Source organism: Ischnura elegans, chromosome 7 (genome assembly GCF_921293095.1).
Source record: "Ischnura elegans chromosome 7, ioIscEleg1.1, whole genome shotgun sequence".
NCBI lineage: Eukaryota > Metazoa > Arthropoda > Insecta > Odonata > Coenagrionidae > Ischnura > Ischnura elegans.
In genome coordinates, this window is record NC_060252.1 from 37,069,487 (window position 1) to 37,082,617 (window position 13,131).

General features: G+C 35.1%; 1 protein-coding gene across 10 annotated transcripts in view; it reads right to left on the bottom strand.

The window, feature by feature from the left end:
• Positions 1-1,364: 1,364 nt before the first annotated feature.
• LOC124161877 (UHRF1-binding protein 1-like) overlaps positions 1,365-13,131 on the bottom strand; it is a 61,654-nt gene continuing 49,887 nt past the window's right edge. For 4 of the 10 annotated variants that reach the window (XM_046538126.1, XM_046538120.1, XM_046538123.1 and 1 more), the window contains 5 exons: positions 12,223-12,243; positions 10,306-10,317; positions 8,068-8,361; positions 5,885-6,038; positions 1,365-4,297 (listed from right to left, as the gene is read on the bottom strand). In XM_046538126.1, the coding sequence (XP_046394082.1) occupies positions 3,930-4,297; positions 5,885-6,038; positions 8,068-8,361; positions 10,306-10,317; positions 12,223-12,243 (849 nt within the window). In that variant the 3' untranslated portion in view covers positions 1,365-3,929. Of the gene's footprint in view, positions 4,298-5,884; positions 6,039-8,067; positions 8,362-10,305; positions 10,321-12,222; positions 12,244-13,131 lie in introns of all 10 variants that reach the window. The other 6 variants (XM_046538124.1, XM_046538119.1, XM_046538125.1 and 3 more) reach the window with 4 other exon arrangements.

Consider the following 13,131-nt stretch of genomic DNA (forward strand, 5'->3'; position numbering starts at 1 on the left):
ACGTGAAGAAGACTGCAACAGATTCAGGGACAAAGAAGTTTGGAAAATAATAATAAGAGCAAGTTCATAAAATAAAATGAGAGATTTACAGACAGGATAATGGGAGTAGGCCTGATAGGAACTAAAGAGGGGGTTGTTCAATTTGGGTGGGGATATCATAAAATTATCAATGCTAACCTACCTTAACCAGTAGTATATTTTAACCTTTTCCCTACTAAAGACGAAAATATGCATCTGGACATTTCTTGACCCTGGAGATAAAGCAAATTTTTGTCGGAGATTTTCCAACACAGGTGAACGAATGCTGCATTTATACGTTCCTAGCTCTCCCCCATTTATGACGGTCACAGGTGTGCGATGTCGTTGTTTTGGGACCCAACACTGTGGGGCTTTTGCTTTACCCTGGATATCTGGGAGCAGGTACCTGGACCCCTTGTCTTATATTACCCCTCTTAGCGGTCATACAATTGTTTATCAAGCTATTTTGCGAAATAAATGTCTGGATAAAGTATCAAAAATAATATTTTTCTACCTAAAATCTTTTCAGGGAGTGGCTTTCGTCGGCCATATAAAGGAGTGAATTCCATACACTTCTGCTCCAAACATGCCAAAGAACTTTCAGCATTGAAAAACAACATAGCTGCAGATCAGAATATGTTGAAATATTTAAAAGAATAACTGTGTAAAAAATAAAAAATTCTGTTTTCCCAGTATTCAACACAAAAAATGAAACATTTACGCCTTCTAAAAATTAAATATTACAGCCAATTCCTCTTAAATAAAGACATCATATCAAAAAAATGCAAAGAAAAATGTATACAATTTACCTTGCTCTTCCAGGAAAAAATTCTGATTTCAAGTGATTCACTTTCATTTGTATATGATACATTTTCATCACACTCCCACTTTTTATTGAGTAAATATATGGGTGGAGATATTCAAATGACTTGAGGCCTATTTCATGTCCAGCAAAATCCCATCATGAAATAACTCTTTCATAGATTTCACTATCAGCTCCTGCAATTAACTCTTCATTAATTTGCATTTACATCCAAATATAGCGTAACCACCACTTTCGATACACGTTCACGCCTCATGAAGCACTCAACATAGATGGCAAGAAATTGCATAGGAAAGACTGAAATAATTTAGATACCAAACCATAAAGTGCACATCCAAATGGGTCCCCTTCATACAACAGCCAGTTTACAAATTATATTTTCCGATGCATAATTGGAAATGCATTCACCTTCTTTGCTTAGATATGACACTCAAAACTTCAAATCATAAAAGAGCAAGTATTTCAGAGAATGCTAACACCATCTGTAAAATAAAAATTTCACCGGGAAAAATGATTCATTTGGTTCATATAAAAATTTTAGCCATGAAACCACATGTAATGGTTAAATGGCCACCTTTATTGTAACATATAACAACAACCACTTCTGCACCATATTAATCAAGCCTAAACAAACGAAGGTAATGGGACACCTCCCAGGCTTGTTTGATTTTTGGAACAACAATACATAAAACAATATTTTAGTAGCCTTACGACAATTATAGAATAATTAAGCTATGGTTTGTTTACAATTACTATTGCCCATCAATGCTTGTAAGATATGTACACACTTTCATACGTCCATGAGTATAAACAATCACAGACAATAAGTATACTGCAATATAATTTTTTTGGATAAATTTAGTAAAGTTCAGTTTGAAGGAATGAATATTTTTCATGCTAAGAATAATTACACATTGTTTGCAGATATGCATACAGCATATCAGCTCAAGATTAAACTTCTTACACAAACACCTTTTATGGGCCAGCCAAGAATAAAACCTCAACACACTCATTCATTTACACCACTGTTAAACTCTTAGTGCTTCTTTACACAAGCCATAAATGAGAGAGCCCTCATTATCGATATGTTGGCTTTCTGAGGAAGAGGAAGCTTAACAAGTACTTCAATTACACAACAGATTCATACTTAGAAATCATTTTTCAAAGTTTGAGCCATATAATTATTCTTATATGTACATGTATTTTTTTATCCATGTATGTATAGATATATAATTTCATTTATTGATAGAACACATTACTGAATATCATTGCCTGATGTCAAAGGAGACTGATTACAAACACCAAGGACTGCTTGAACTTTATGTCTTAAGGCTTACTATTGAATACCTATTTATTAGACACCCTTTTTATGTAAGTACCTGACACAACGTTTCCTTATGTTCCACAAATTTGAACATGCAAAATATAATGCATATCTACTTCTTATGGAGTTACCTTATTCAATCAAGCAACACACACAGAAGTGAATAAGCAGATGCTAACTTAGGAACACCTAAATAAATATGGGAAAAGGTAGGAATGTCAGTACATGACCACAGGCTAAAAAAAATCTTTGGATAGGGATAGAAAAATAATATGAGAAAATAATCTCAAAATACCATATTTTCCAGCATTTACAGGACTCTTTTTCAAAAGACGTTTCCATTGAAATGGATCCTACACTTTTAAATTGAAATGATCAATGTTCAATACCATAGAACTATTGCTACTCTGAAAATCCACTGATTCCATATATTTATTTGCAAATAATCTTAAACTCATTTTCCCAATGATTGGGCCACTGTAATACTTTTAGGACAGGAACATAAACTTTAGCTGAAGCATTTCTGGCATTCTCACCAAAAAAAAATTTGTACAAGTGTATTTTTACCTCTAATTTATGTTGCAATTCAGCTTTTCTTTTTCAATAATATGCTCTCAAAACATAGGTATACCCTGAACATTCAAATACTGGAAAATATGGAAATATGCACCAAGTATAACAAAAAAAGCAGATGCTTGAACATTTCACTCCATTTAAATGCATGATTTCTGATACCATAAATATATGTATTAGTCAAAAAAGAGGCAAAAAAATAATATCATTTACAAGTAGTCAAATGCTGAAATTAGCGTAAAACTGCCATATTTATTTGAAAAAGCCATAGGTGCTCAATATAACTGTTCAGCAGCACAATAAGGTATGGGAGCCTTATATAAGATATCTAGTAAACGTAGATCTCAATTGTTCACACAATCTCTATTGGAACGGTAATTAATATTTAGGTACAATTTATCAGTCATATAAGTCACTCATTAACAGAATTAAAAAAATATTTTACTTTCACAGCTATGAAACCCACCCTTTAATGTCCCTGGCATATAAGCATTTAATCACAGGAGTAGAAAACGTTACATGGCAGTGTCGCACTCCACCTCTTCACTTCAAACTGTTAACTAGCAGGCATCATTCTCCACTTAGGACTAGAACCTGATATTATTTATGGGGCAACAAGGAAACATAACTTCTCATCATAAACTCTTGGTTGGACAATAACCTATACAAACTTCAAGGACTTCAATATATTCAACATATCCATTTTAAAACTCTATCAAACCAATCTGCATAGATCAATTAAGAATTAAAACCACCAAGAATGGTACCAAGAAAAATATATGTATATATATATATATTTTATATGTATGTATGTATGCGTTTCTATTAATATGCACCAAATTTCAATCACCATCATATTTGGCATCTTTCCTATTTTTGCCATTTTGCGTTCATGACTAGAAGTTGAGAGTTATTCCCACTAGCTCAATCTTCAGCACTGCCTCCAGGTCCACAACTCTGCATGCCAAGGCGCTCAACGCCCCAGCGACGGTGAGCCCACACCCAAGCTGCCACTCGGCTGTCACAGCCCGAGCTCCACGGAGCTCGCGACCCTTTCCGGGTCCACCATGCCACGTCGCCAACCCGTGGGGAAGACATACCTGGGTCATCCAGGCCCGGGTCCTGCGGCCCAACGCCACGGGCTGTCATCCGAGTGCTGCGTCACTTTCGGCAGCCGAAGCAGCACCGATGCTATCTACCGTCCTCCCGGCACTCCTCCTCATCTTCCTCGTCATCAACCCGAGAGTGACTCTCCCGGATCGATACCTTGGAGAGGGAGGGCACCCGACTCGACGACGAGCCGACGGATCCCTCCCTCTGAAGAGCACGGTGGAGGCGAATGTTCTCCTCGGAGACAGCAGCCAGCCGGGACAAAGCCACGTCCTTCTCCTTGGTGAGAGCAATGAGCCTCTCTTGTAGTTCCTCATATCGTGCCCTCAGTTCCCTCGAACGCTGCCTTTCCAAGAGGAGATCAATTTCTGCATTCGTCTGGGTCTCGACTGATTGGGCTGGGACAGGGCTCTGACTGATTGAAAAGGCACCAACTTCTGAGGCAAACTCTACAAGAGAAAAAGAAGTGTGGAAGAAGGACAGGTTAGCAGAACGACCATGAAGATGACAGAAAGAAATGACAGTCTCCCAAGAATTCATCACCCCCTTTATTTGGGACAATCTTCTCAAAAATCAATCAAGTTCAATAGTTAAACATGAGGTCTGCGAAGAGATGAAAACAATGCAATTTCATTTTTAAGAACTTTTCCGGAAAAATATTGAATAATGACCTACATAAGAAAATGTTCCTAAAATTTCATTCGGACATAAAATGCCGGCAGAAAAGGTGAATTTAAGTCAGTAGAAATATGATAAAAACCAACCCCGTTTGCTGTGAAGTACCGGATGCATGTTAAAATGGAAGCTGCTCATATATTAATTTGCCACGATGTTTTGTTAGCAATACATAGCACCTATAATCCTGATATGCTGTGCACATTTCAAACCTTTCACTCACAGCTCTTATCTCAAGTTCAAGTCGAAAACTCCCATCAGTATTTTAACACATTGCGTACCGGGGTAAGCTAATCTTTAGAATATAACTTTACCCAATCAAATGTTATGATGCATCAATTCATTATAAATAACGAACAACAACTGAAAAGGTACTAAAGAATACATATCGTACGCTTTAAAATCGTTTAGGTTGACGCACCTAAATGACGAGAATCTTTGTCATCCGTCCGGAATGTTCGGGAAAAAAATGACGAGAATTCTCGCCATCCGTACGCAACGTGTTAAGGAAATTCAAGATCTATTTTTTTTTAAATCACAGTAATCACAACTTACCACCTACAAGCATGTAAAAAATTGCCTAGATATACAAACAAACAGATTTGTAATCATGGGTATTTCAAAATGAATAGCGGGATTTCAACGCTTTCTAATACTTATTATTATTAACTTACAGCATTAATATTTTTCAAAATGAATAGCGGGATTTCAACGCTTTCTAATACTTATTATTATTAACTTACAGCATTAATATTACATCACATGAAAGAGCAACTCAAACAGTTTAACATAAAAGCTTACAAATGTTCAATGTGTGCATCACACGTAAGTTTATCGTAGTGAATATTAAAAAGTGTAAAATATCCATCAATTCATTTTTAACACCTATTTTATAATTTTTGATTCCAGGAATTGGTTACTCAGAGGCAAAAAAAATAAGCAATAAATTAATTTTTTATTTTGATACAAAATTTTCGAATTCTGATGCAATTATTTAACAATGATTTTGAATTGAAATTGAAAGTTAACTATTTGTTATAAAATGCAGATTTTTGTCCATTAGAAAGTTACGTCTATAATTTCATGCTTTGTTTCATGGAAATATTTAATATGCAAAAAGATAATGTACATGACTTTACACTTTTTTTATAAGGAATTAATACAGTGGTACTAGATACATATAAGTAGAAATTAGTGTGAAATAAATCATGAGATTTAAAAATATGAAATGCTTTCCAATCCTCAAAAAATTTAGATTGGGTGCAAGAAAAAAAAATGTTTACTCATTTAGCTTCCAATTATGCAGCTTCACAGAACAGGAAACACTTAAATATTCTGACTGATACAAATTAGTAATTTACCTCTCATTGGCTGAATGCAAAAAACACCAGACAAATCCCTCGTGATCAGAAGATGTGAGATGGCTACATCCATTGGAGGAGGAGGACCGGGAGAGGTGATGTTTCCTGAAGGTCGATCCTCTTTCAAATGAAGGTGGACATCATCAATTCTGGCCTAAAATTCCAGAATAAAACTATGAGGAGGACAAATACTTAATTGACTAAGAAGTTATAGATATTGTGACATACTGACCTTATGTCACGTATTTTCTCTCGTTATGTAATGACCCGAGTAGGGGATGATCACATATGTGTGGATGAGTGTGGGTATGTCTGAGTGTGTGCGTAGTGGTGTGTCATGCCCCAGGCATGAGGTAAATGTGACTCACAAATGTTCAGTGTTTGGTCGGCTCGGACCGATGGTTGCCCCACCCAACAGTGAGGCCCAAGTGCAACCCCTCCTGTCCCAAAAAACCCATCCCCTGTGTATCATCCCCCTCCAATATCACTATAAAGCGGCGGACGGAGAGAGCCTCCAGGCGAGAAATTCTAGTACGGTCGACGGGCGAGAAACGCTATCCTGATCGACGCAGAAAGGGATTGATGACGTGCCAGATTGGTCGTCATCTATCTGGGTGTGCAGAAAGAGTGCTGTTAGCGGGACGAGATTGTCTACGGAGGTAGCCAGCAGCGGAGAGCAACATTGCAGACGAGCGACAAGCAGGACCAACGCCCAGAGGTCGGGAGGAAAAGTACCCCCGATCCCACGGACATTTGGGGTCCAACGTGTCGCATCATCGACGGCTCCTACTGCTCAAGGCTCCGAGAAACCGTAAGAACGTCGCAGTCAGCGACCCGTCCCCGTGCTCGTTCACCCAGACCCGATTTAATCCCCAAACTGTGTATCCAAATTATTTGGGTATTTTCTCTCCATCCCGGTGCGCCGCATGTAATCATCAAACTGTTGACTCCTTGTCAGAAATCTAATTCAGTGTTACCACGAGAGCAGCCTAAAAACTTAATTTGGGCAAATTGTAAACTCGGCCCACGAATCCTACCAATCACAAATTGTTGCTTTTTTTTGTATTTCTTTTGGAGGGGGGGCAATCGAACCATATCATCTTGTGCACTTGTCGTTCACCCCATTCTCATCAGGGTATTTAATTTCAATAAGTGTATGTGTATGCTATGTTCAAAGTGGAAAATATATTTTTTTTATGTTTCAAAGTACTCAATAATCGTTCGATCATTCCGTACTCGGGACCATTGATGCCCTCCCCACCCAGTAAAAAAGGTGGCGTTTTCATGTTCCGCCACAATATGTATTCCAATTTGAAAAAAAATCATAACCCATACAACTGACACCAATATTACATCATTCATAGACAATTAGTACAGAAAATAATTCTTTAATATGGAGGTGATGCATTACGTATAAAGTCCACATTTACTCAAATTTTAAAACTTCTCCATTTTCAAGTCTAGAAATGGAAAGAAGAGTAAAACTTAATCCAAATAAGTTATAACATTTCATATATCTTCTAGATCTAATTTCTAGATTCAAATGGTTTTCCATTGTTTACAATGCAAGCATGCATGTCCCCGTTCAGTAACAGATAACTTTCTCATAGGGCTCCATAAATGCTAATTAATACATAGCAGGTTGACTTCCTTTTCCTATCATAGAGATATTATATATTTGGAGTCAGATAATTAAATAGAAAAATAATGAATTGCATTCCAATTTTCATCTAATGGTAAAACCTTCAGTCCCCCAACCTTATCAGTACTCATTTCATTATCCTCCGCTACACTGGATTAAAATGCTTTGATTTAGTTTTTCATTCATATACAACACTATGTGGATCAATATGCAGCCCATTGGAACCAAACACTTCATAATTCCCCCATTCCATATTCCTCTAACCCTTATTAATCCTTAAGCCATAATGAGACTCACGACCCACAAGTTTGCAGAACATCCATTGTTATTTATTGAGCATGTTTCTAGTACAAGGGAGAAATCTATTTTAAGCCCACTTTTAGCAATGATAGGGATGTCTTCTAGGACCTGAGGACTCCTATTATTTAGCCTATGGAAAATGATACGCTAACTATGTATCTTCATATCAAATTTTGTTTCCAGGAGTATTTTGGTGATCCTGTAACAGACATGATACTTTTTAATCATTAGCATAAATTACCTTCATTGGCAAAGGCTTTGGATATATCTCATCCTCAACTAGTTCTGCCATTCCAGAGAGGGTGCTTGTACACAGAGCAAGAGACAGCCCATGGACTCGGACTTCCAGGAAGTTCGAAAACAGATCATCCACAATGGAAGTGGAATTGCTGCTGAGCAAGGCTGTCTTTAAGTCCACCCCTGGAGCAGGACTGTGATCCAGTCGCAAGCAGGTGCATGGCCCGGCTTTCAAGTCTTCATTCTCTTCAGGCTCTGGAACTCCAGACCATGCTTTGGACCGGGAAGCAAACTTGCTCTGCATGGACAAAAAACAGAGAACATTACTGACGACCACAGCCAGGCCTAAACACAACCATGGAATCAGATGCAACTACCAATACCACCACCACCATTCTGGACAGACTTCCCAAATAATGTAATCACGCAAAATCTGAGAGCCTTCTTGGTGAGAGGAAAACCTAGTGAATCTTGGAAAAAAGGGTTTCACCCCTTCCATTGGAGTGCATCCGAATAACTCGATTTTAGCACTATCCCACAAGTCCGTATTGCCCAGAAATTAAAATGATCACCGAAGCTATCTGATTCGAATATGACTAAAGTGACATCACTTATTGTTGCGACAGGCTTTATTTCCATTTCACCATTAAAGCTACTTAATGCGGTAACAAATGAATAAAAAGGAACCTAAACGTCTTAGTAACTTTTAACTTCAGGAGATACATTCCAAAGGAATAGAAATATTGAAAGAATCAGATTAAGAGATAAAAAGGAAGAAAAATCAAAAGAATGAAATATTGATTCAAAAATCTGTAAAAAGTTGTTCTAAAAAAATAAATGTTTGTAAAATGAATAACATACATAAAAAGGAATACTAAGTGAATTCCCACTAACAAAAACACATAGTAGATACACTTCGAATGAACATCGGTGAAATCTGTCCAGAGAATTTTAGAATGGCTACTCACTTGTGACAGACCCAAGTTGTGACCAGGATCAGGGCATTGAGATTTAAAGGGTACAGACACAAGCGAGCATGGGAAAGAGTGGAGGTCTAGAGTGGTGGGTATCAAACTGAGCCAAAGCCAAGTGAGGTGGTGAGCAAAAAGCGTTTAACATGCTCCGATTGCTCAAGGCTGCCATATTTCCCATAACTTACTATAATTTCAAACCATAGGCATGGAATAAAACTATCCAATACTTCATTTGGCAGAATAAGATTATTGGAATAAACTATGTATACAGAAAATAACCTGATGAAAATGCGGAGAATTAATTATATTTTCCACAAAAAGTAATACGTAATGAAAGAAGCGCGTTGAAAATTTTTCACTGATTAATGAACACCCTCAAGTATACTGACAATCCATTAGACTGTTGAAAATTTATTCTCATTAGAATTCAATAGCTCAATAATAAATTGACACATTACTAAATGTTCGCAGAAATATGCCAATGTGATTCCTCAAGTCATAAACAAGGATTCTGTGCATAGTTAATTACATATGAGTGCTTTAAACTACTTCATAGACATTTTTCTGTGCATCATAAATTAACTGTGATTTTATTATCAATCATGCACACATGCAATGAAAAATGCCACACAAAACTCCTCCATCAAAACATGAAAATATTTAAATTACATAATTGAACACCAGTTTCCTTTCCTCAACATAAGGCATTTTCAACCTGGTGATACTGATATAGAATAATCAAGTGCTATGTGAGAGTTTGAGTTTGCATTTAACAACCAACTTTGGTGCAATATATGCTTTATGATTGCAATAATCCCATGCCTATGGTCGAAAAAATCAAAACCCAGCAAAAATGCTGAGAATATTTCCAAATTACACATAAGATGCACAAATTTATTTTGCATATAATTTATTTTCAAATGCAATGGTCTTGAGTAGTTTAATAATTAAGCCTTAATTTTTAATTGATCCATCTCACATGTTTGAAAATTCAAATAGCTGATTCAAACACCTATGCTGTTTGGATAAGGAGAGTGAAAGTAGTCCACTGAGATAAAAGCTAGAAACATTGAAAAAATCTTATTCAAAATTAATGACTCAAAAGGAAATGATTTTCTTGGCTTAAATGAAAATCATTTATATTAAATCTTCAATCTTGAGACGGAAAAGTGTTTAAAAATACAAACCATTGCATTTTGGAATTACAATATTCTAAATTTCTACAGCCCGTAAGCATAACACAAAATGCAGATAAAGATTGCCAATACCTTTTTCTTGGCCTGCTATGTGCCACACAAAAACATTCAGAATAGATGGAAGGCATGCAAAAAAGTCGAAAAATTTTTCTGTAGTCTACATGATATGTAAGTTTCACAATATTAATAAATGCTGCATGGCAGAAAAAACTACACCCTAATTTAAATCCAGTTTCAAGTTTAAAACTACAACATGGTGGTACACACTTATTTTTAATTTCAAACAACAATGCCATTGATAAAAGTATACAATAAAAGGTGTAATTTTTTCTGCTTGGTAGTAAGTATATAAAGCAAATACCCAAGTATCAGATAAATATATTTTTAGCACATATATCAAACTCCAAGGGAGGTAATTTTTATTCCATTTATTAACTACAAGTGAACAGGAGCATTGTGTAGACACCAAGGGATAGGTAAAATATGCATGTAGATTTGGAATCTAAAAAACATTTTCCCCGAAATTGTCTTGCTCTTGAGTGTCATCGTGCAGCAATATTTTCAATAAAGAAAACATTTCCTTCATCATTAAAATGGCAACGATTAAATGCCAGCCTACTAATTTACTCAATGAATTGTTAATGATAAGGAATCCACAAAGGAAAGCATAATGATGACACAAGTCTTGATTATGGATAGAGCTCAATGAAGTACCAAATACCAAACAAATAGAAGATTCAAAAAGGTATGCATAGTTCGGCAGGACATGAAAGATCTTGGCAGTCTCCTTTCATTCAATAAAATATCATCATAAGGGGCTTGGAACATGAATGATTATTTGCACAAATGAATCACTAGAAGTAACTGTAAAAACTGAAACCCGGAGTAAAAAACTAATTCTTACATAGCAAATGGCAGAACCACAATGGCTGTTAACTAATTCCATTGTAATACCAAAAATTACAGTTTGAAGTTATTTTTTACGTATCAAACTCTGAAGAGCCAATCAAAGCTCAAAAATGCATTTGAGTAACAATAAGGATAATACATACTTAATAAAAATATACAAACAATTTGATGTATTAATTTTTTCAGTATGTACTCAATGAATGCCTAAACCCTGCACCAAAATAAGGAGGGAGATCTAGATAATACCATTTAAATTTAAGTCATAAAAATATGTGATGTTAATCACATATTTATTCCTTGCCAGTTTAAATTGACTTCTGATTTAGTCACTTTAATAAATTAAGCTCATAATTTACTAACAAGTTTTATTTGGCTCTGTTAGACAATCGGATCAAAGAGAAGATGTTATGTGGGATATAACCAAAAGAGCAATTTTTTGGGAAGGAAATATGTTCCAAATATAGCCCTGAGAAGGCTAAACCTAACTCGGACAATACAACTTCTCCGATTTAAAAAGTTATGGGACACTTCAATTTTCACTCAAAATGTTTAAGCAAACATTTACATCATTTAAAAATTGTAAAAGATACAATCTAAGAGCCAACAAAATCTGAGGCAACTATTTCCATAATTATTCCACTAACATTTTTCACTACTGAATGAAAAGCACTTTAAAAGTTGTTTAATTAATAGTTAGTGGAATAGTTGGATAATAACTTGGTTCTTAATGAGAAAATTAAGGTAATAAATATCAAATTGTATAAAAATAAACAAAACTTAACAAATAAATTAGGGATACCACTAACTCAAAAGTTGTCTTCAAATTTCTAATCTATGAACTAATAATTACTAACACAACTAATCATGGGTGAAATGCATTCCTAAATTTATAATCATTTGGTTGAAATAAAAATGTGTGAGACCTAGGTACAATTTCAAAAATGTAGTCTATATTTTCATTTCCCTTGAAATGTAATCCTAAAACTTTGGACTCACTATTTTTGTTAAAGATTAATCCTACTCATTCACTCAGGATTAATATTAATTTTTCTATACAAAATATGAGATAAAATGCTTTACCGATATGGTTTCCTGGTCAAGCTATGGATTTAATTATTAAGGTGTTAAGAAACCCTGTTTTCTAAAGTCAACTTCATGCAGTGAAAAGTCACTCAGCATAAAAAAGTGAATAAAATCTAAATCTTTTTGATTATATTAGACAAAAAGCAAGAAAAAAAGTAATCTTATTTAATAATTTAGATTCCCATAGAATATTTAAGGCTGAAAAAGAGCAATTTATGGTGAAGACATTTAATTCTTGTATATAATATTCAGTTGAAGCATCGAATTAACAAAAATTATAATAGGTATGTTCTATTTGGACAAAGAAAATTAATCAAGTGTTTTCTTTTCTTCAGTTTCAACCAACATAAAGAATTGTTTGATGTCTTTTAAAGCAATCTTAGAAAATTTAATGAACAAAACACAGATAAGACAAGGATGTATAATGTCAGTAATGAAAAGCATACAGAGCTCTTGAATCTCCTTACAAATCAAGCGATAATTCAGACATCTAAAGAGAATTTTCAGCATACTTATCCACACACGTTTGAGTGATTCAACTCACTTCCACTGAGCATCTGCTATTTAAATAACATATGAATGAGTTTTATTACTCTCTTGTCTGAAAATGTTATTTAATAGGAAACATTCCACTTAGTTATGCCTACTGCATAACAGCATTAATAGAACCTGACATGAGACCAATGCCATTCTATTTAATTACCCCAATATCATTAAATGGTCACCCATGAGGAAATATTATATTATATGGCAAGATAGATAATTGAACATTTCACACAAGCAGACAACATTTTTTTTCACACACAGAAAATTAGTTAGTCTATAAATAATTTCCTTCTCCACACTAACTTTGAAATATGGAAGACAAAAAAAAGTAGTCTTCAACTTACAAACAACCAACCAACA